Below are 24,747 nucleotides of genomic sequence, written 5' to 3'. Positions count from 1 at the left end.
GCCACTCTACAAGAAAATATTTTTTCATTGTTTGACTCTCAGTTTATCCGATCAGTTTTGTCACTCAGAGTTGTGCATAAACGATATTACGCTCTTCTACCATAGTCGGCTTCCAGCGTTCTTTCAAGCACGTAAATTTTTTCTGGCTGTCCCTCATCACCGCCTTACGTTTGTCTGCTTGCTTCGACGCAGGTAATCTTTAATATCCGCACCAAACCAAACTTCATCTGTTCGACGGTCCAGCTGTGCCTTCCGCGGGGAGGACTGCCGCTGCCTCCAGGGCGCTGCGGTCTCTCTCGGCCGCCCGGCCCGGCCCAGCCCGGCCCGGCCCGGCCCGGCCGACCCCGCCGCCGGCGCGGTGCTGTCCGCGGTGCTGAACGCGGGGCCGCCGGCCCCGCCGCCTCCCGCTCCGTCTCCCCCCGAGCCCCATCTTGCGAACCCCAGCGCCGGTCCGCTCCCCGCCTTATCGCTCGCACAAGCGACCGGCAACAAGTTTCGCCGTTAGCCCGCGCCGGCCGGCCGATTCGCCTGTGTATTTTAAGCGCAGGAACTGCCCTACAATACAAAGGAATTTGGGGATCCCGGGTAACAAAAAACCCGCCAGGGCCACTACCCCGTCTCTAGGTCCGGACCCTCTGCAGCGCCTGCCCTAGTTCTCCTTATTGCCTCTCCCAGAATAAACCCCAGCGTCCATTCCTGCCAGGGGCAGGGCTGTGCAGCAGGCTCGCCCGGGGGTAAACGCACTGCAACGCAAGGGACGGCTTAGGGAGCGGCGGGTTTCCCTCCCTTCCCTCCAGCAAGGTGCAACCTTCTCTTCTTTCTTTTGTTCTCAACGGCAGGAGAGCGGCGGCGGCGGCGGGTGGGGTGGGGAACACTCGCACCTACGAATACATGGGGGACAACAAAGGACCATACGCCGCGGGGATTAATTTGCATTAGCATCCATAAGGGCAGCAGCATCTTGCGTCTGCAGGGATTAGCCGCGTCGAGCCCGGACTTACCGTCCCTATCGCAGAGCTGAATCGCCTCCAGGCTCAGATTCTTGATCACCTCCTCGCAGGGGCTAGTGGGGCTGCTCATGGTGTGCGCCAGGCGCGGAGCCTCCATCGCGCCCCTCGCCGCTCCCTGCAGTCGCGCCGCCAGGGGCTGGGGCTGGGGCTGGGGCTGGGGCTGGGGCTGGGGCTGGGGCTGGGGCTGGGGCTGGGGCTGGGGCTGGGGCTGGCGCTGGGGCTGGCGCTGGCGCTGGCCGCTGGGGCTGGCCGGCTCGGCGGCGGGCGGGCGGTGCAGAGGCGCGCGGCAGCGCTTCCCGGCGCCGCCCGGCTCGGCTGGGCTCGGCTGGGCTCGGCGGAGGCGGGCGGGGAGCGGATTTGTCACTGCAGTGAGGCGGGGAGGGGGCAGCAGAGAGGCGCGCGCTCGTCGCACCCCAGGCTCCGCGTTTAAAGGGGCCGCCGCCGCCGCCGCCGCGTCAAAACGCTCCCCTCCCCCACCCCTCCTTATGTAACGGCGGCGGCGAGGAGGGGCGCCGCGGCCCGCCGAGCTCCCCCTGCCCGTCGCCAGCCGCCGGGCCTCTCCCTCTCCCTCTCCTCTCCCTCTCCCTCCCCCGCCGCCTCGCCGTCCCTTCTGCCCCTCGCAGCCCGCAGCCCCCCGGGCACGCGCCGGCGCCTTCACGCGGCGACCGTTAGCAACGGCCGGCGGGAGGCGCCGCAGGGGGCGCGCGGGCGCCTCGAGCGGGCCCGGGCGTCTCCCGGGGCACAGCCCCGCCGCCGGCCGCGCGGGACGCGCCGCAGACCCCGCGGAGCTAAAACCCGCCGGCTTAGGGGCCGCCGGTACCGTCCCCGCCAGCGGCCCGGCCGGGCTTCCCCCGGGCGACCTCGGGCACAGCTGCCCGCACCTGTGCCGCTCGCCGCTCGGCGCCGTGGCGCGCTTTATTTGCCGGTGACTGCCTAAGCCGAGAGCCGCGTCGACGCAAAAACCCCCGGCAACCCACGGTGATCGATTTTTTCCCTTCCCTAAGCACGCAGTACACCACAACCGCTGCACATAAATCACACTAAACCGCAAGGGCTGCGTGCGTTCACTTTGATCCTTCAATTAGGCAGGAATCTGAAGAAAGAAGTATTAGCTGTTGTTAAATTGATAAAACAAGAAAAGCTGGCAGAAGGTTATAGATGGCAGGACAGGGTGCAGGAATGAGTCCTTTCTGGCTGTCTGCCCTGCACGCTTCCCTCCTGCTCTTTTCGTGGGAAGGAGAAATAACCCGCAGCGTACCGGTGCTACTTCTACCAAGCTTTTGTGAAAAGTAAGATTTTTATTTATTTATTTTCTTTAATCGGGGAGAAACAATTCCATCTCAATTAGCAGTTTCAGGAACAAGAACGGGTCCAGAAAAGGAGAAAGCTCAGCTAGCTACCTCCTCACTGCAGGTCCGCAGGCTGGACGAAGGAACAGCCTCTGGGCCTCGGGAGCGCAGCGCTTTCTGCAGGTTACACATTGACTTTGGGATCAAGCTCATCCTGCCGGGATGGGATCACCGGTCTCCAGATAAAGTGGTTTCAGCCCATTTCCTACCGCACATTACAATAAGCATTCCTGCCACCTCTTTGTTGTTTCACTAAACCAAAATTGGCACCATTTGGCCGTCAATTTTGAGACACCAGCACTGGCTGCTTTGAGAAACGCCAGTTCATCGCACACAGGCCCCCGACAAGCTTGAGGCCATGATGTTTCTTGGTCAGTATTGCATGCCAGCGTGTCCAAAGAGTCCCTTAAGCTCCCATTTCCCATTTTAGAGTCCCAAGACCACCCAGTCTCCTCCTGGATCTGACATGGTAGCAAGCTCCACACACAGACAGAGGCTTGTCACTCAGAAGTGGCTTTCCACTGGACTTTGGGATTATTCTATTCTTTATGATGGTTTCTAGGTACAGTAATCTGAGGAAATGAGCTCTGGCATTACCTTTCACAAAGCCACTGCCACATGCTGCTGCCTGGGAGAAAGGAACTGGTTTTAGGAGCCTTGACTCCTATGACACCTTCAAAAATCTGTAGTGTGGCATGGGGAGAAAGTGCAACGCTGAGCACCCTTCCTGCACCGTCTACTCTTTGCCCCCTCCCTTCCTCGCTCGCCTTCTATTTTTTCCTCCTCTTTGTCTCCCTGCTGTTTTTTCACCACGAAGGAAAACGTGTACAGAGGGGTCAGGCAGAGGAGAAATGGAATGAGTGGGAAGGAAACCTAAAGGAAGAGAAAATGAAAAGGAAGGGATAACACACAGGGAGGGAGACTGTGAGTCAATGGGGAGGTGGGAAGGGAGAGGAATATATGAATGAATGCACAGACAGAATGAGGACAAATGTAGAATCTGAGAGGGAAGAAATGAAAAGTGGGTGAGACTGCATTCATCAGGTTTTAATTTTGGCTCTGACAAGCATTCATTCCTTGCACAGAAGCAAAACCTTTCTCCTTGATATTGCAACTGTTCTTAGCACACAGTCATCTCCTACGTAAGGCTGGAAAATTTCTTTCTCTGAAGACAGTGTATTTAGTCTCTCGGCCTTATGTTCTACATTCATTCCTTTCCACAATGTGGCAGACGCTTCAGCACCTCACACAATCTTGTTACTTCTTTGCTACAACATTATATAAAGTCCATTTGAAGCAGACCCTTTTCAATACTGAGAGAATTCCCATTTTACTCTCTCTGCCTCTATTTTACACACCTTTTTCTCCTCTACTTTTTATTCTGTGCAAGTGAAATCAGGTTTTTAAGAATGGATGTATTTTGCATAGCTCTTTGAAAGCAGACAGCTTTGGGGGTGTTCCCATTCCTCCAAGGCCTCTCATTTCTCAGCTGCCTTACAGCAATAACCCCTGCCTGAGCTACATCTATTTATCTCCCCACACCATTACTCTTTTTTTTTTTTTTTTGGAAGAAAAGACTGGTTAAGTCTACAAATACTGGCAGACTTCAGTGGAAGAGTAGAGCAGAGAAGCCTTTTCCACAGCTCTGCTTTTCTAAAGCATGAAACAACCTGGACCTGCCTGAGACAGCATTTTGCAGAGTCACACTTCAGACTTCATGCTTCCTTGAGCCAATCGCTACTCCCATCACCTGGGCTAGGGCTCAACATTTTTTAAATCTCAGATTACTCCCAGATGTGATTCCGTGCAATCACTCGGCAGTGGATTTAGTCCTAAGAATTTCAGTCTCAAAGCACACAATACTCTCTTGGTGTTTTTCTTACCTGAAAGAACTGTACTCTGCTTGTCTTAACAAGGAATAGCATTGTCTGAGGCACAAGTTACATTTGTGCTAAAGGATGACAGAGTCTCAGCGTATAATCAGAAAGTTTATTCTGTGACGGATTATCCCTGACAGTGTTTAGCAAAAAATGTCACATATCACAAATATGGGTCAACATTATGTAATGGGAAGTCTGCCAATGGCAGCACGACATTAGAGACAACAGTGTCACGTGTTTAGAACTGCAAGAGCTTGCAGAGAATTTGCCACAACAGCAACCTTTCACACTTGCAACATTTAGATAAATAGGTTATTACCAATTCCTGTAGTTCAACAAGAGTGGGCCTGTTACTACTTCAACCTCACATGAGGAGAAAGAAGCAGCATTTTCTAGCACGATACACGTACCAGGAAACATAAGCTGCGACACACACCTCTTGCCTGGCTAGGTTCAACAATCTTGGCTCTTGTGCCTTAGCCTGGCATTCACAGGCCCCCAGGTAGGTCACCAAGATCTTGCTGCAGGGCTACCACTCTACAGCAGACAGGCAGAGAGGCTGCCAGCCAGCTAGAGAGGTGTGAGGCTCCTTTCCTAAAAGCCACAACCTCATTCAAGCCATAAAAGCGAGAGGAAAAGCTGCTGTGTGCCCCTCTCCTCCCCACAAACCCACACACCATTACAAAGTTCTGTCCCGCCTGTATTGCACTCCATTTTGGGAAAACTGCTCCGCAGCAGTAGCAGAGTACAGCACAGAGCTGCAAGGCAACCCCATTCTTGCTATTTGAAAACACTTTTGTATTTCACAGTAGCAGGTTTTTATTTGCAGGTTATAAAAGAAACCTCCTTTCTCAGACTTCAGCAAGACTCAGAGTTCCAGCTCTTCCTTCCCACTTGGGAATAAAAAAAGACTTGTGTTATTGCTCAGTGGACTGTGCAAGCAGAAGGCAGAAAGGCTACAGACATAGTTTTCAGGAAAGAAACAAGGGAGGAAATAGACAGCCTTTTTTTTTTTTCTATCAGTATGTCACTTCTGAGGAGAAAAGAAAAATATTAAAGGACAGATAAACAGAAGGGTCAAAACCAGTATCCAGCATTTTGGGTCAGTCCTAAAAGGAGCATTGACTAAGCTTATTAACTAACTCCTGAAGTTTTATGGAAAAAAATGCTTTGCAATTCCACAGTCATTCTTTGTCTTTAGCGGACACGTCAAGTGTTTCGAGCGTGCAACGGCACATACTTGCAAAGGACTGTGTGCAAGATATTCTTGAAATACCATAGGACTGAAGTAAAATCCACACACTGGTGACAGAAAGACAAAAAAAAGATTTAAGACCCTGAGTGAAAGCTGTGACTATGTACAGTTAATGTGCAGTGTGACACAGCTTCCTTTTCTACACAGAGACAGACATTGATGTATGACAATTTAGAGCACTAGCTGCGGTATCTCACTGGGAACCTCTTTGTTTTTTCTCAGATAGCAAAGCAACAGCCTCCTCAAATGCTCAAATAAGGCAGAGGATGGCACAAGTCCCCCTTTTTTCTCTAGGAAAATCCAAGGCAGAGCAGCAGTGCTTAGTCTTAGCTCTGGGGTGAGTCTCTGTCCCTCTTTCTCCCACTCTCTGCAAAGGTAAGAACCACAGCCAGGCACCCTGACACTAAGTCCAGCAGTGAGGCTGCAGCTCTCTTGGAAAGGGGTCTGTCTGCTGTTTTCTGCTTTGATGTTGCTCGCAATGCTGGGAAGCCCTTGCTATTTCTGGCAACTCTCCCGTGAGATGTATGCAGTAGTTCATACATCTCAAAATGTCTCTCCTTCCGTGTTAGGAAGACTTCATTTCAGCAGTTGCATTCAGTTCATGCATTCAGGCTTTTCTTGCAAGGCCATAAAGCATACTTTTAAATGTCAAAGATACAATTCTGAGGTAATCTTGTGACTTCTGGTGCCAGGGGACCTGCTCATGAATCTGTACGTTTTTCTATAGTATGATGTGAAAACGGCTTCTGTACAGGGAAAAGTTAGTCTACCACTCAGATAAAAAGACAGTCAGTCTGTGAAAAAAGCAACCAAGGGGATACGTGATAGAGATTCACTAAAGCACAAGTAGCACAAACAGGGTAGCCAAAGACGGTCTGTTTGCCAAGTCTCCCAGCACAAGAATTAGAGGGTGTCAATTCCAGTTAATAGCAACCAGCTTCAAAACAAACAGAAGGAGGTGGTACTTTGTGCAATTTGTGTTATGAATTGTAAGGCCAAAGGACAGTGTCAGTGCTAAAAGTTTTCATTGGTTCAAGGAGAGGCTGGAAAAGTTAATGGTAAAGAAGTCATTTAGAGTTACTAAACCCACAAGTGATTCAGAGTCCCTAAGCTGAAAATTATCAGAGCCTGGGGAAGAGTTACTGAAGACTGTTATGTGTGCTTGTCCTGCTCTTCACCTTCTGTAAACGTCCATTTTCAGCCACTGCTAAAGGACTATAGTGGCCTAGGTAGGTCTTTGGCCTGACCCAGCACAATAAAGGAAATGCCCTGGTATCTAAGCCTTCATTCCTTACCACCACTCACCATCACCACCACGCTGTCCTCATTCGTAATGAGCACTTCAGAGTATGGAGGCCTCCGACTGTATCACATCTGGGTGTGCAACTCCCAACCTACTCTGAGCAATGTAAACAATTAAAAGGAAATGTTCCTCTCAGATAAAGATCTCAAGCAAATTGTCATTGTATTAATGCTATTTATGCTGCTGCTTTCTGAATTTCAGTTTTCTGATCAGCTTTATAAAGCCTGAATAAGCATTTAAGAAAGACAAATTCTTTCACAGAAAAAAAAAAATGTATTTGTAGCTTCATAAAATTTATTTGTTGCCTAATGGGCACAAAGTACTGTTAATGCTTAGCATTATCATTTATTAATTTGCTTTTCTTTTAAGTTTAGCATCACTTTATTAGATCCATAGCATTCCTAGAGAACAACTAGAACCTTCTTTATTTCCTCTCTCCTCTTTGCTGTTAATCATTCTTCCTATTTTAGTAATCATTTTCACATTTAATTAGTGCTTTATCCTCCAGATATTGGATCATATCTTGACCTTTAAAGGATACTACCGGCCGCTTATCCTTGACAATGCTGACTGCTATCCAGATTTACTTTCTGTCTACAGTTCAGTGGCCAGCCTGTGATGCCTTTAAGTGAATTTTAGCCCAAGCTGACTTGTTTCTGTAATTTCCTTAAGATGTTATGTGGCAGAGCATCAAATGCCTTTGTAAAGTCTTGGTGCTATTCTGTACTCTACTAATCTTCTGGCTTCATCTTAAAAAGAAGTGGAGGGATAAATGCTCTAATTTGTCTCGCTTAGTTTACTGTAGTACACCTGTGTCATATCTGGGTCTCATTATGCTATTCACCTCCATATGAATACATTTTCCCCTTCTGCTTTAATATTTATAGTATTTATTTCAATTGGAGCCATGCCCATAAGACAATAGTTTCCATAGTTACTCTTAATTCAATTTTTAAAGACTTGTGACATGCTAACACTTTATTAGTCTCCTGATACTGCCTCAATTCTCTGCGGGTTTTTTTAGCAACTAGTTGTTCCATCAGTTCTATAAATACCCAAAGGGACACCTCAGATGCATTTGTTCAAGTGATGATATTTCGTTATGTATTTCTTAGTTCCTTTTTCCCAGCAGTTCACAATTACATCAATGATTTCTTAACCAAGCCATTATTCAAAGTTTAATCCCCTTCCCAATAAACTTCACGGCAAAAGTCCAATTAGTTTAGTGGGAATAAGAACTGGTCTCAAAATTTATCTCCTTATTAGAAATTAATTACAATTAATATTTTCTTGGTCAAGTCATTTCGCATTATTGTGCCTTCAGGACTTATAACACGGTCTCTTCATATTGTCTTTAACCTCTTGGCAACTGTTTCACAGTGTATCCTCATGCTGTCCCTGTTTTTCTCATGTGCACTAAACTTGGAATATAAAAGCCTGTTTTGGTGGCCCTCCAGTTTTCTGTTTCCAGTGCAGTTCATATTTTACTTTTACTTGCTTAAGTAGCCCACAGTGACCCATTCTCTCTTCAGTGTTTCCCATTTTCATTGGAACAAGACACATTTCTGCTGGCTTTCCATTACAGTACCTTCTCAAGTCTTTCCTACTGCCCTTCCCCATTCCACAATGGCTTTTCTTAAACTCTCTCAACTGATCCTGTGCATTAGATTTTCCTCATAATACTGCATCCTTTCATTGGATGACATCAAAACTCTTCAAAGACAACCAAGTAGGGGGTACTGCTCACTAATATATAAAGTTAATATAAGTGACTAGTTCCTCAATTTCATCTACTGATCTAGTTTTCTGATAACTACAGAGCTTTAAGATTTTTGTATTAGCACAGAAGATTGTTGTTCTAGATTAATGTTGCTGCCTGCCAGATTTTGTACCATCAAGATCTGCCATGACTGAGGTGATGTGGCAAGACAGGAAAGACACCATTGTCTTATCCCCCACTGCTACCATGAACACAGCTAATGAACTGCTAATGAAACAGAAGGAAAATTGTGTTAAATGAATGAGAGGAGGAACACCCAGACATTCCCTCTCCTTGGCTCACAGCCTGGATGCGTAGTGAGACTAGTCTTAAATTTCACTCACTTGACTCATAGTCACTACAAGCTCTCATACTGCCTTTCAGATCTATGATTATTTAAGTATGTGATCCACAATTAGAATTGCACAAGGAAATACATTAGAAACAGCAATTAAGAGCTGTGTTTTACATGGTTTTGCTCTTGTAGGAATGTATGCCCACTTAGCACCCATATACAGGCAGATTAGATAGAGTACACGAACAGACAATAAAGTGATCGTTGGTTTATAGCACTCTTTTGTTAATAACATCCACAAGCATTTTAATTAAACCATGTTCTGCTCTGAATGATGTCCTATCACCGTTACTTGTGTTCTGAATATATGGCAGCCCTGCAGTATGTTATTTATTGATATTATAGCAATCCTTGCAGACTTCCAGTTGCTGTACATCATCAGGGCCTCAGAGTGCTTAAAGTCAGTGGAGGAATTGTGGCATTCTGTGAGCCTTGAAAGTCATGGAACTGACTCCAAAACCTGTTAGTGACTGATTCACTGCTCCTGGTTCTTAAACCAGGCTGCACAGGAGGACAGTTGCAAAGGCCACCTTTAGCCTAAGGAGCTTACTTGCCTTAGGATCTCTCCACAGCCAGTGGGGAGTGCTAAAAAAAGAGCAGAGTGTCTCAATGGGAGCTCATTGTAGGTGCTCTGACTTGCCCCACAGGAAATGCCTACTCTTCATTCTGCGGGAAACTGGGGGAGAAAAGCATCCTGAGGCTAAATCCAGTCTTTGTGAATGCCCCCTGAATTATTATATGTGTTTGCAACAGCCATCTCTGATAATCTGCAATATATTCCGGAATGAGAAATGAGAACAGCAAACAAATACGGCAAAAGTCTCTCTCCTAGGCTAACGCTAGCCCCTCACCTCCTTGTCCAAAGTTCAGGGGGCTTAATCTACACATGCTCACAGGGACAGTGCTGGCTGCAAAGCAGAACAAGTAGTCATTTATCCAGGCACAGCTGTTGCCTAATGACAGAGGTCTCACAGTGGCTCCTGTGTGATGGAACGCGGGTCTGTTTTCAGACTTGTCTGATCACTGCTTATCTGTGACCTGCTGAACTTACATCAAAAGCCCATCATCTGTAAATTCTTTTTCTCTAATTTCCTCTTTTTCTTCCATGCTAACTGCTAACCTGATATCTTACATGAGCTTTTTTTTAGCAAATTTACTAGAGCTATTTCTCTTTTTTTTCCTTTTAATACCAGTATTTTTCTTCTTCTTAATTCTCTCTGTTCTTATTTTTCTCCATTTTTAGTCTAACCTCATCTACTCCCATCTGTCTCAATGCCAGCTTTTGATTAATCTATCTCCGCATAAATTCAATTTAGCCGCTGACAGTACTTTTTTAGGTTTGACCACATGACATCCACCTGGTCATTTCTGGGGCAGGGAGGGGAAATGAAGTAGAGAATAGCAAAAAAGCAAAAAAATTGCTTTCTGTGTTGAAGCGGTTGGTTTTATTTAGTGAAACTAAATTTTCTGGTGTCTTGTCCTTAGCATAACTACAGTACTGCCACTAGACAAGAAAGCTGTCTGTATGGATTTTATCAGTCTCACAACATATTCCTTGTCATGCTGTGGAAATATGAATTTGTGCATATAAGTGACAGAAAAGTTTTACAATAGCAGATCCAGCAGAGCAACAAAAGTAATGGTGTAAGGTGGAGCTATACAGAGTTTTGTATTTTAAATGCTAGTCATCTAGATTAGTCCCACTATTTTGCATGGGCAATAGCTACACTGCTACGGCTTATTTCCTTAAATTTTTAGAACAGTCACTACCCTTTTAAACATATTTTATAGCTGTAGCTCCATCAAATTAATTTAGAGGGTCCATCAGCCTAATTATACACGTCTACAGTGATATAGCTAATGTAATAAAAAAACTGAGCACAAACCCCCCCTTAATTTCTGTGTACCACTAAACAGCTCCTGCCAGGAATGAATTAGCCCTGGTATTAAGAGAGTACTGAAACCTGTGCATATTTTTGGAGCAGAGGCAATTGTTCATTTATAGTAAAAACTCTAGAAACTTATTACTACATGTGTGTTTAGATTCATAAAATTTATTCAAGCAAAGTTATTCAGAAAAGGCAGATATGGCACAGAGTGAGCCTAAAGAGAGACAGAAAATGAAATTCTTTAGCACTGACCAAGGACTAGTCACATTTGTCTAACTGCAATAGAAATGAGTGCCAGTGGCACTAAATTATATCCAAATCCTCCACTCTCTGCAGAGAGTTTGAGACGTGCGCAAAAATGCTCCGTGACCACTTTTTTATCATCTACCCTGTGGTTTTGTTCTTTCTTGAAGTTGAGTGACATATCACTATAAACTAGGGGGAGCAAATGAAGTATTAATCAAGCTAAGTCCGAGGGTTAATGAGTTAGCAGCTATCAGACCCGTAGGCTATCTATAGCCTGACCACTAAGTCTTATGTCCTCAGGAGTTAATAACAGGGCTATCACAAACACCAAAAATTCACATGACTGGCCTCTACCTGAATTGCAAGCAAGCCTTCCTGTTTCCAGAACAGGAGCAGTGATGTCTGATAAAAACATGACAGCAAATAATTCAGGGAGAAAGAACAGGAAGGTGCTCCAAGATGTTTTCAGGGCTTCTTCCCATGCTTAGGAGGTATAAGGGGTGCTTACTGACAAATGAGACACACATTGGGAAGCCCAGCTGTGAAAGCAGAGGTTGGTCCCCCCACTCCTCTCACCAGGTAGTCCAAAACTACCTTCGTAATTAAAACTTGCAAAAAATGATCGAAAGAAAAATATGCAGTGAGCATGATGGCTAACACGGGGAAAACCAAGCTGTCTGGGTCTTGATTTTATTTTGGTGCACAGTGCTTCAGCATTTGAAACCGTGCCATCTAGGACTTATGAGAACAGTTGTTATCAGCAAGCATTATTAAATAGCAGACAGTTTGGGAAAGATGCTCACTCCCAATGTGTGGCTGTTTGGTTGCAGAAGGCAAATGCCTGGGAGGTGCCAGGAGTGTCAATACAGAAATAGGAGCAAGCAGTGGGATTAGACTACAGTTGGTTTGGGGTTTTCAGCACTCATTAAAATGACTGCCTGACAGCACTCTCTAAATGGAAATATTATGCAAGCTTTATGCAAACTGTGAATTCATCTTGGAGTAAACCCTCCTTCCTGTATCTTGCTGGGAAAAACACTTTATCGACAAATATATTCAGACTGAAATAGATCATGCAGCCAGTTTTAGAGAGAACGTATGGTCTTATCCCTACTTTCTTATTTTGGATTTCTCCACCCTCTCTGGGGATGGTGGTCTGAACTTATACTGTCAAACTCTCGCTGACCTCAACAGAAAATTGCTCATCTCAAAACACAGCTGAGCAGAGCAGCCAGCTGCCTCTCCTTCAGCCAGTTGCTCCCAAACCGAGGTTGCAACCCCACGTGCAGCTGCAAGGCAGGCAACTGAGAGCGGGGTCAGTCCTCCAACCTATTATGTGGTGGTTCCACAGGCTGCGGGAGCAAAAGCTTTGCTACAACAATGACCGTGGGTATCTTTTTCAACTGCTTTTAAATTGTTTTCTCCTCTTCCTCCCCCTCAACTAGCCATAGAGTCTTATTGCTGCTTGATCCATCTGAACCCTAAGGCAAAGTTTTCAGCACTGGGCGCACTCCTGCCGAGAGAGTTTTGTATGAATTATAAAGTCAGGGAATTCAAATAGTACATCAATTCCCTTCCTGCAGGCTGTCTTCATGAACGTTCATTCATCTTGAAATGATGGTATGCTAAGAAGTCACTTAAGCTCTTAAGCTTCCCTGATCTCATGTCACAACTTCGAGAACAACCAAAAGGGAGAAGGAGAATGCTCGGAAAAGCATAAAACCAAAAACTGTAGTCAGAAACATTTCTGTTGCTGCAACTGCTGTTAAATAAAGAGATCACTCCCTGCACAGATAAAGCATAACTATGTTCTACTATACAGCTCATAACAAACTTTGATTCAGTCCAACATTTTTGTCATCAAAAGATTATTGCTGTGGTGTCCTCCTTGTTTTGGGAAAGTAGACAAACAGGTAGAAAGCCCCTCTACATGCACCCTTCTAGAGACTGTAAAGGAGGAGAAGCAAATAAGAAAGAGATATCCAGCCCTCTTCCATTGTGGGAAGACTGTTGGCTATTTCTGACAAACAGAATAATGTTCTGGCACAGACACATCCTAAAAATTATTTATTTCTTCCTGTCATTACATCTAGCAGTATTGGTAGCCTTTACAAAGCACTCTTGTATTTCAGAGGTAACATTGCCACGTGAACGCTAGCTGTGCACTTCCAAAAAGGCTAAGCAACACATTTCTTACAGCCTTAAATCACATCTTCCAGGCCTGCTGGAGATCAGAGGGGTTTGCACAGAGCAGCAACTAAGTGCAAGTCACTTGTGATGTTCTACCTGCTAACTAAGGAGCAGACAAACACTGGCAGGCTGGGCTGGAGCTGCGGGCACGCAATGCTTGCTCTGCCTCATTTCAGAAGTATAGCATTGCTCTCCTTTCTCTCATGACCTCTGCCACATGCCAGCAAGGAAACAGGAGCATGGGAGCAGCTGACCGCTTCTGATGCCAAAGCACCGTATGAAGTGGATTGCAACAGACTGTGCTCGCCAGCACTTCTCAAAGAAAAGGAGAAGGCAGTGTTCCTCTCAAGGCTTGTGTGAGGGTGGGGGAAGGAACGGGAAAGGAAGCCGGCTCTCTGTACTCTTTATCATCTCATGGGAGCTAAGCAGAGGAAACCAGATTTGGGAAAATGTATGAATATGAGGCCATGGCAGGTTGTCCCCTTTCACACAACACAGCAATTGCAGGAGTGCCACAACGCCAGTTCTCAACGTTGAGTTCACATGATTTGGGAAAGCGGGCAAGACAGAGGTACAGGAGCCCCTCTGCACTCTGATGCTGTTTCTTCCCTTCCCAGGGCACAGCACAGTGGCTGGGACAGCCAAAGAAGCACACACACGGCAGAGGTGCTCTCAAAAGCTCTTTGCCCTTCTCCTCCCCAAAGTGCTTGCTCCTCCTCACTCTCTTTGCTTACCAGTGATTTCTAGGGGAAAAGAGAAAAGGGAACAACAAGGGGCAAATATAACTTGCCATTTCCAGAGGCGACACAGCACTGCTGCAGGGATCAGCAGGCACATTGCTGGTCATGCTCCTCTCCACAAGGACAGATCAGAGACACACAGAGAAACCATAACTCTTAGGGGTGAAGAGACTTCAGCTTGACACCTACATACCGACTGAGTACCTGACACGTACACTCCAAGTGAGTACCCCCTCCCCATGCTGCCCTAGCTCTGGGTCTGCAGGATTCCCGACCAGCAGGAGGCTGGTGGAGAGAATGGACTCCACTCATTTCCATGGTCAGAGGCAGTTTATCAATTGTTTGAGGACCTGTCTAGGTCAAGTTTGATTCTATTTTCAGATCTGCGTAATAACTGTTGATGACATCTGCCCACGATTGGCAGCAAGCATTGATGAGTACTGTAAACAACTGGTTTCCAAATGTACAGCCACGTGTCTCCTTTCTGCTCCAGGCGGCTGATAAAGATCCATTGATAGTAGTTGCTGTTTAATATGGTAAATTATTTTGGAGATTACAGTCTTCTCTTATGTAATGTCCTTACGTAAGGACTGAGAAAGAAAACATGTAAAGAGCAGAATTTGAACAGCAAACCAGCAGGAGATCTGAAGCTCAACACAGGTATTGCCATCCTGAAAGTCTTTTCTGAATATTCAAAGCTAATAAAAAGCCAACAGAAATAAAACTCACCCTCTTTTAAATATACACAAGAAACTTAAATAATAGTTGCACCTCACCACAGAATCCCATGTGATAATCCACTACCTGGTATTTAGCTAACCAGATGTTCAGTGAATGAAATGGGAGGTAGCTAAGCAAGTAAGTTTTAATCCTAAGTAAAACCAAAAGAAAACTGAACAAAAAGCTCCAAAAACTGGAGCCTCGAGATTGCAAATGGGTTGTTCCTGGGGTAGGTTCAGGTTGGAGAAAAACACATTGTTCTTCCTAACAAGATACCACATGGTGACACACGCTGTCTGACATTTTCTGCATGCTGATTTATGAAACTGTGCTGTGCTACTCCATTTGGTCTCCTCATGCGCTGCATCAGCAGCTCCTGCTGTAAGCATGTTGCTTGTTGCTCCTAAGGAAGAGTGCATTCATTCATTATTGCTGATTCCTTGCAACTCATGCTCGTAGTAGAGAAAGACAGAGGGAATGACTTAAAATGTTTGAAATCTTGATGGCAGAGAGGAGAATGTAAAAGAAAAGATAAAGAGATGGGAAAAGAAGCAAGACCAGCAGAATGGATAGAAAATGCAGAGAGGCTCTTCTGTCCTGTTCATTCATATTTATTACTGTCTGCTCTGTTCCTTTCTTTATCTTCCTTTGCTAGATCATGTGTCATACTGTGAGCTTTAAGAACATTGTGCTCAGATAAAATGGCAAAAAGCCAACACATGCAAGACCTGAACATACCAGGGAGATTAACAGTGTTCATGGGTGGAGGCTGTTTGTAGTAATATGACAATATCTCAACAAGTTTCATACCTACAGAAAAAAGGTCAAAATCAGGAGAGGGTCTGTCCTGTCTTTATTTCTGAGCATGAGGTATAGAGGGCTCACAGATTTACAAAACTCAGTAAGTGATGGACGTTTTTACTGCTTTTAGCTGAGATTTGAATCTGTTCTTAAGAGAGCTGAGAAAATACTGGAAAAAAATCCACCAGCATTCACTCAAACTTTTTTATTAATTCAGTTCAGCTTTGTTCCGTTCATTCTGTTTGTCCTTTATATACATTCTAATGAACGAATTTGCTGGTGATGAGACTTAGAGAAACTGAAATCGCTATGCAAATTATTCAGTGAAGGATTTGGAACGATGCATTGGTAAAGACTAGATTCTTAAAGATAGAAGCAACTAAGGAAATTTCACCTCTGCCCTGTCACTACACTAGTTATAAACAAAAGGGGTCATATCTGTTTGGGTTTTTTTCTATTCAAAAAGCTGTAATTCTAAAATTAGTTAACATTAAAATGTTTTTCATGTGGGATTTTATGAGCCTCTCAAATGAAAACACACCCTACACATGCGTATTTGATCAAAAACTTGTCAATTTTTTTTTTGTTTGCATTTTTTTCCTTAAAATGCAAAATATTGGTTGATGTGCATTGCCTTGGCAGTAAGATCAAGGCCAAACTCGAGGAAGAAAAGGTTAACGCTCCTAACATTGGCTCCATTTACAATGAAATATCACAGGCAGAACAAATCCAAAATGCAGTACTTGCACCCGTCTTCTTTTAAGCCCTGCAGAATAGCTCTGAAATATAAGGTAGAGAGAATGTCCAAAGGGAGGGAAGGTAAGGAGAAAAAAACCCGCAAAACTAGGGGAAGATGTACTGTATGCTCTTGTTTCATGGGGGAAAAGCAGTAATGACATATTGATCATCTGACTAGATTCAGTCAAGAAAATGAGACTTTCCCATGTTTAGTACTGAATTACTAAATGCGAGTAGACCTGTTACCACAGCAGCTGATGACATTAGCCCTACTGAGCTCTCCGGCACTGTTGTTCGGTGCTGTTGTTGCACACACCAGCTCTGTGAGTCTCCTGCTTTGCTGTGCTATGCCCAGCAAGTGAATCTGTTGGTGTGTCTTGCTGGTGCTAAAAATGCAACCGAGTTCATCACACTTTAGGCAGACTCCTTGAGGTAGTTCTGGAGAGCTGGTAACCCAGAGTGTGCAGATACATACTTGACTGAAATTTCTAAAATAAGTGTTCTTTACGGGGCAGACGCTGATAGCAAAAACAAAACAAAAAAAACCAAATCAATGTTTTTAAAGCATTTTGCTATCATCACACTGAGAAACACAGAGACATGGGGAATTTCAAGAAGCTAACTTTCTGCTCAAAGATATCTTTTCTATTAACAATTTTCTTTAAACTCTGCAATTTTTATAATATTCTTACAGTCCTCCTCCTTCCACTTGCTGTGTTGTTTTCCATCATAAGCAGTAAGTTGGCTGCCTGGATCTCTTCATTCACTGTGACATTAGGTACTTAAGCCTAAGGCGCCAACATGTTTCGAAAGGTTGCACAGGGTGGCAATGCTTTGGTTGTGAAGATAAAATGCATCCAGGTGGTGAATTCTGAATTTCAATTATTTCTTGACCTATGCTGACAATTTGCACTCTTTTTTTCTCCACTCCTTCTAGGAAGGAGACATTCACTTATCCAAATATTTCTTTTGGACACAAATACAGCTTAGTTGCAAAAATAACTGAATGTATACGAATGGTAGGCCTTATTTATAACTGCCCTGTTCCATATGTGATTGATTGCCTCCAGTAAGGATACTTTTAAATGTAGCTGAGCTATTTGTGTTGGAGGCAGTGGCTGCAGAGCAGTATCGTTTGGCAGTTAACAGATAGCTGAGCTTTCTTAGTGCTCCTCCGTACGTGCCCCAGCAGACATTATTATTTTAGAAGTCACTAATACTGCTTATTAGAATTCTGAAGTAACAGTTTTTCTCTGCTTCTGCAAACTTTTTGCTTTTCCTTCTGCACTGAAGTTATGGCTTTCCGTCTCCCCCTCTCAACCCTCTTTTGCCAAGTTGCCTTTTTAATTCATTCACCTAATAAAATAGCACATGCAATATAAATATTTTTTTTATTTATATATAACACCTATATATTTGCCAAGTAAGGAATAGAGCATAAGGAAAAGTGTAAGGATAAAATATCTCTTACGAAGTCCCGTAAGACGGAGATTATGTTCTTTCTTCCTAGAGTGGTCGCAAGAAGGAAGCTCACTGACTTCAACACAGGGGTTGAAACTGAAGGATCCAGCCCCATTAGCCTCTGTGGAACAGCACAGAAGGATTTTCACAGGAAGACATTCTAAAATGACACCTGGAACTTGACAGCACTGTATTTCAATGTTGATTGGAATAACTAGTTTATACCTGTTATGACACTCTCTCAAATAATTTAAACATAATATGCCCTGAAACTATAAACAAATAATTTGGCAATGATCTGGAGGAATGCTTTATGTGGAGCAACCCCTGAATAAAGTAAAGGAATGAAGTTATCAGAGAGTCTGAGCAGCAGAAGCCCTGCTGCTTTGAAAGATGTACGTGTGGATGACTATTTCTAGACTTTGCTTCTAAACTATCAAACATGTCTCTAAAATAACATTACACCAAAACACAGACTAGGTCAGAAGGGAATACTGGCAAACACCACTGCAATGTAGAGACCTTTCAGGTTTCTACTTAAGAGTAAATAGTTCCACGCAGCCATGAGTACACAACTAGAACTGCTGGATGGATTAATTATGGCCTACTCATGTTTCATCTCTCCAATAAATGTCCTACTGAGAATAATAAAATATTGGATATTGATAGATTATAACATCAGGAGTTCTGAAAGCATTCAAACAGCAACACTTCAGAAGAACCCCTCTTGACTTGGTACACAAACTCCAGACAAGAACGGTACTGCTGGTACTTTGGAAAAATGTTGGCATGTCGTTTAGATATATTTTGATATTCTGTACTTCTATTTCAAAATATTGAGGTGGCCATTGAATTCTGAATGTATGTACATCAAAAGTTGCAGGGTTTTTTCCTCACATTTTGGCAATCACCACCACCACCACAGTATGATCTTTACATACCTCTTGTTCATCATGAGTCTATACAGTATAAAATCCCTCCTGATAATCAAAGCTTCATGGACAGAGAAAAATGATTACACAAGCATAGAAACAGAACGCACCAAAATAAGTTGATTTTTTCGTTTTTTAAACGTGAGAAATGTAACTCCACTAGAAAATCGTGTAAACATACTCAGAAGTAAAAAGGGACACAAATTCAAGTCTTGAATATGCCCTTGCAGCATATTTTGGAGGTCAGCAGGCAGAGATTATCTTAGATCTGAGATAAATACTTCTAAAGATGAAAAGTTATCAGAAATGATCGTCGTGACCTCTTCTGTGTACTCAAGAGGGGAATGCAGCTCCCATGCTTTGGCTTGTAGTAAATGTACCATCATGGGCTGGAGCAGCACAGTCTGTGAGCAGGAGGGCAAAACCCACATGTGCAGTTTAGATACAAATGCTGATTGTGGAAGTCACCTTATCTTGTTACAGAGAAGCACCATGCCATGGGGAGTCTTCTGTAGTTGCATGTTTCTATACTGACCTAAACAATATGCCCTCTGGCAGCGACTGCAAAAACCCACTCCCTGGGTAGGATGAGAGGTAGGACCTGTGTAACTGCAGGAAGACTTCTGCTCCATGACAGCTGTAAGAATAGTTGTCTGCCATATGTACTGTATACAAGTGCTCATTTTAATTAAGATTTAATCTCCTCAATCTCTCTGCACTAATCCTTGGTTCTCTTTCATAATATTCCCACACACCACTCTGGGGTATTTTCTGGCATTGAAAAAGTCTTAACTTTGCTGGGTTTGGTCTGGTTTGACAGACTCCTGTGTATCCATCTTCATCTTTTATTTTCTGACAGAAATCTGCTAAATATGTGAGGCAAAAAAGAACACCAGTGTCTGAGCATTAATTGGATGAGAATGGCAATTTGTGGATTTGAGGAATAGCAAAGGTGCCGCTAGAGTGTGTAAGTGGGCAGCTGGCACAGTAGCTTTGCCAACATTTGCGTCAATGTGGGAGTACAGCAATATGGTAGCTGTTAACATTGTACTCAGTAAATATCTCATCATATGTGAAGATATGACTAGCCTTTTGGAGGAAGAAGCTGAGTATTCTCTGCATCCACAGCAGGATTCTATGTGTAATCCCAGCAAATGTCAGCAGGCCTTCATGGCTGCTTAAATACTGTATACATAAAATTGCTTTCTTGAAATCTAGTGTATAGGGAAACAGTGAAATAATAGTGAAATAATTCACACATTGAATTATCACAGTGTAATGCTCGACATGGCACTTTTTCTCAGCTGACTCAAACCTTAAGGAAAAACACACAGGCCTGCTTTTGTCAAGTGCATGTGACAATTTTTGTTACTGTGAGACTTGGTTTCTATGTGCTTTATATATATGTGCATTCATAAAAGAGAAGCACTTAAGTTTTTCCCAACATTTTTTTCTGTTGCTGTTAGAAATAGGAAGGATGTTAAAATTATTGTTTTAAGACCAAGGAAATTGTTTCTGTTTCACATGAATTTGATACATTTCCTAACTATTGGAGTTAAACAACAAAGACCGTATTGTAGATAAAAATGGCACTAGAGCTCAGTGGGGTATGTTTCTACAACTCTTTCTTGCCATGAGGTTTCCTCCTGTGGATCTCTTACAACCCTTACACAAAGATTCACTACATTCTTCTATTAGGAAGAAAAATACCTCGTGTTAGGTTTCTGTCTTCTAGTCATGTTCTGTTTTCATTTTGCCATGACATTTCTCTCTGTCAGGAGTGTGCCTACCCTTCTTTCTCCACCTTCTTCAAAGGGCCTTCTTTCTGTGCCTTGCTCCACCACTGCTACTCCTCTGAGTTTCATCCCTACACAACTACTAATCTGAACAATTCCCAGAGCCCAATGCTCTATGCTTATGCCATATACGTTCCCTTAGAAGAAAGTCCTCTATAATAAAAATTTATCATGACATCAACAACTGAAACATCACCATTTTGAAGTGCCAAAACTACTGAGATTTTAAAGAAATTTTGTCTGTGAAGCTTCAAAAAGGTTGATTTACAGATGCAAATAGCAACAAACACAGAACTTGAGCAAACTCAAAATATATACTATAACACTTGGTTTGAACTTTTAGTCCATTTCATTGAAAATGAAAACACTAGATTTAATAAGGTGATAAAAATCGTTTATTTTCAAGACCTATGAAAACACCCGAAGTCAATCAATTCCTCATTTTTATTTCTTTCTACATTGTCCACTAGCATCTTGCTGCTAGCAAGTACATGAACGGCAGAGTAAGCATGCTTTTTAACACTGAGAAATTCTAAACCAAATGTAACAAAATGCCCTATCCAGCCACTAGTAAAACTAGCTGGCTACACAGGTAAAGAAAATTTTCCATTCAGTAGTAATGGTGCTTATCCACTCTCCAAACCAGCTTCCAAAATGAGGATTCTACCCACAGAACATCACCCATGTTTTTATTTTTACATTCACAAAATCATACGCTGTCTTTTATGAAGGAATTTGGGAATGTAAGGCGGTGGAGGAAAAAAATGACAGTACTAAATGACAGCGCTATTTCAAACTAATATGACTTATAAAGTGCTTTGGCTACTACGATGGACAAAAATGCTCTTCTTATATGCATAGAAAATTAAGTTTTATAGTTTCACATGCAAATATAAGAAGGGCCATTTATACTTTCTTACTGAAAAGTTAATGACTTGTACATTGTTTAATAAAATACCTTCAATAAGCCTCATTAATGTAGCTATTTACATTCACAGTTGTCATATGCATGAAAAAGGAAGATACTTTCTCCACCCTATCCCTTAAGCCTAAAAGCTTGAAATTTATATCTGTAGAGAAATATCAAACTGCAACATTCCCTCACACCAAAAACCAAAACACAAAATTGCACCTTCTGAATGAAAATGAAGATTCTGAAATGTTGCTCCAGAAAGTGAGGTATCAGCAGACTGATTTCAGCAGCAGGCAGCCAGGAAAGACTATGGCAGAGGTGCATATAATTTTTTACTGCCAGCGTGGGGTCAGCCCACTGTCCGAGAGGAGTGAAGAGCTCATGGGGATGGGCCAGCCCCAAGAAGGACAGAGAACTGGGGAGCCCGACCACCCCGCAAAGTCACCACTTGTCTTCCAGCTGGAGACCAAGTCTGTATTGTAAGCTGCTTCATTTGTATTTACCAAAGAGGTGAAAGAAGGGCCTCATGCAGCCATCACCAGTCTGGCTGGACAGCAAAGAAGTTGAGGGATGAATCTACTACTTGTTCTCTCCCAGGGTGTTTCCAGTGTCCCAAGGACATGAGAGCCCCATCAGCCTGAAAGCGTACACTTACACATTGCTCAGAGATGGCTGAGATGCATCACTACATCTGCTGTTCCAAGCTCTGATTTCTCTTTTCAAGCAGATACTACCTAGTGAGTTAAGCCTGGCTTGTAGCCAGTCCATGGATAGAGATCCTATTCTGTATAGGGTGTTTTGTGCGTTTGATAATGACAGGATAAGGCTAAAGCCATGGCTGTACTGGCCAGCTGCCTCCAGCGTGCCTTCCAAGTACCAAACAAGTCTTAGGAGAAATGTCAATAGGGAAATACTGTAAAATAACGTTTTGTATATAAAGTGCTCTGCCATGACATATACAGTGTTATTTTGGACCAGTATTCTTGATCAAGCACTAAGCAATCTTGTATCAAAATAAGGACAGCTGGAACTTAATACCCTAAATGACTAGATTTCCAACAAGAATTTAAATGAAAAAAAAACAAACCCAAACCCGGTAAATCCAAGCATGCTGACCCATGTGAGATTCATGAAAATGGAAGGTTATATGCATGAATTTGACATAGAGTGTGGAAAGTGTTGAGAACTTTATAAAGTCAAGTACTAGTCACTCGTCATTTTGCAGTGAACCACTACTCCTGTGGGTTTTGCAATCCTAAGGGACTTGAAGCAAAACCACCTGCACAGTAAAGCACCTATTTCTCAAACTAGGTGCCAAAGTAAATACTCTCAAACTAAATGCCAAACTGGCATCCCACCCAGTAGAATAGATCATTCTGCACATATATAAATAAACAAAACACCACTCAGAAAACAAGCAACAAACAAACAAGAAAACCTTTATCCTTGAGCATCTGGGATCCAAAGGCATTCAAGTCCAAGAGAACAAATCATTTGAGCTTTGTCACATGCTAAAGAGCAGGTCTAACTATCCCTTCGGAAGTGGACGCCATCTCTTACATCTTATTCCTGAATCACATACATGTACTCTCCTCCTTCACAAATAAATAAATGTATTAATTTCATGGAAGTAGCCACAACCTTTTGAACAGATGGGAAACCTGATGGACTGAGATGTAGTGAATCCCTTACTTGCTGATCTCAGGAAGGAAAACTTTTGGGTTTGAAAGTTGTTTTTAGACAGTTTTCCAACTTCATGGCTTAGGAGATGATCAGCAGTATAGAAGAATACAATTTTATGTTGTTAAACTCTGAAGACATGTGGGAACCAGACAAAAATACTTAAGGAAAGCAGAGTAAAAAATTAAAGAAAAATGCACATCAGATTTGCCTCTATAACGTGGGTATTACCACTCAAATCCTCCAGTCATTGCATACTCAGGATTGCATCAAGCCATTAATTCTACAAAAATTCTCCTTCTGCTCCCTACAGCATCACTATTCCCTACTTTCTGCATATCTGAGCTTCTCACTCGATCTCATTGTCCCTGCAGGCAGTGGGTCATGTTCTTCCAAGCCCCTCCATCCTGGTTTCTCTGCTCTCTTTGACATCTTCCTCTCCTAGCTGCTCAGCAATTTACAAGTTCCCATTCCTCCCTCTTTTCATTCTGCCTCTGCCCCAGGACTGCCATACCTCATGCACAGGGTGACCAGCTCGGATCCTTGCTTGAGGAGCTGCCCTCACTCACGCTGGAGATGGCAACTTCTCCGTGGGCCCTTCCCCTCGCAGAGGGCTCCGGACTGCCCGCCGGGCGCTCCTCCCCCAGCTCCCGCCAGTCCCCTCATTCGGGCACAGAGAAGAGAGGTTTTGTTGAAAGTTTTGCTGGGGCCTCGTGCACAGAATGGTCCTGCCCACTCTGGCCTCTAGCCAAACACCAAAGACACCTGAACTGAAGGGTCAATAAGGGACCTGGGATGCTACTAGTCCCATCCTAAAGTCAGGCAAGTGTAAGCTTTGAGCTCTGAAGGCAGCCTGCCTCCCAAAATCCCTTTGCGGTCAGCGCTCCCTCTCAGTACGTATACTCTCCCGATACCAGAATTGGGGAGGGTGAGCAGGGGAGAGCAGGAGGTGGCTGCACAACCAGGCTTCCCTTGCTGCCACTGGCATCATATTTGCATTGCAGGGAGATGATCTGGCTGCCTTTGTGGGGCCCTTTGGCAGGAGCCCAGCAGCCTTTCTGTGCCACTGCTCACATTGTACTGCAGGAGTATAAACACGGGCTTGTCCACAACGCTGTCGACAGCTCTGGAGGAAATCCATGGTCGCCCAGTGTCAGATAAGCCAGAGAAGCTAGGCTACTTTCTGTATACCAGCTACTGTCCATATCCTAATTCCCTATCTCTTGTAGGAATCAGAGAAATAGGACAAGGGAATATGATGGGACTGCGATAAATATTCTCAGTCAGAGTTTGATGTTACAAAATTGTCTTTAATGCTCCACTGTTTCTAAAGACACAGACTGGACAGTGTTTACAAAGAAAAAAAGAGAGTTACTAATGTGATTTTAAAACCAGAAAAGACCATCTCAATCCATCCTCTCTCTCTACCCTACAAATATTCAAAAGCATAGAAGATGTTATCAACGGTTTACTCTCTGCTGTCTAATCTCTCTTTGACAGGGAGGATAGTCTTGGAAAACATAAAGACAAGAACTTTCATCTACCTGGAAGCCTTAATACCCTACTGCTAGGCACTACATATGAGCTGCCAGAGCATTACGCTGACTCTGCACAGATTTGAGTGACCGCACAAACTTCAAGGCCCGAGAACACAAGAAATAGATCAGAAAAAAATCAGCAAGGTTGCCCTTCTCCAAGCTTTGAGATGTCTAGACTGGAAAAAATTCCCC

General features: G+C 43.7%; 1 protein-coding gene across 7 annotated transcripts in view; it reads right to left on the bottom strand.

The window, feature by feature from the left end:
• PHYHIPL (phytanoyl-CoA 2-hydroxylase interacting protein like) overlaps nucleotides 1-23,710 on the bottom strand; it is a 59,335-nt gene extending 35,625 nt beyond the window's left edge. For 2 of the 7 annotated variants that reach the window (XM_030029613.2, XM_030029610.2), the window contains exon 1: nucleotides 23,532-23,710. Coding sequence is in view for 4 of the 7 variants with exons in the window: in XM_030029609.2 (XP_029885469.1) it covers nucleotides 1,002-1,107 (106 nt within the window). In the remaining 3 variants the exon portion in view is untranslated. Of the gene's footprint in view, nucleotides 1-1,001; nucleotides 1,186-1,247; nucleotides 1,507-23,531 lie in introns of those variants that run through there. The other 5 variants (XM_030029609.2, XM_030029607.2, XM_030029608.2 and 2 more) reach the window with 5 other exon arrangements.
• Nucleotides 23,711-24,747: the final 1,037 nt, after the last annotated feature.

Source organism: Aquila chrysaetos, chromosome 11 (assembly GCF_900496995.4).
Source record: "Aquila chrysaetos chrysaetos chromosome 11, bAquChr1.4, whole genome shotgun sequence".
NCBI lineage: Eukaryota > Metazoa > Chordata > Aves > Accipitriformes > Accipitridae > Aquila > Aquila chrysaetos.
The sequence above is the reverse complement of the archived record's forward strand: the minus strand, read 5'-3'. Positions and strand labels throughout refer to the sequence as shown.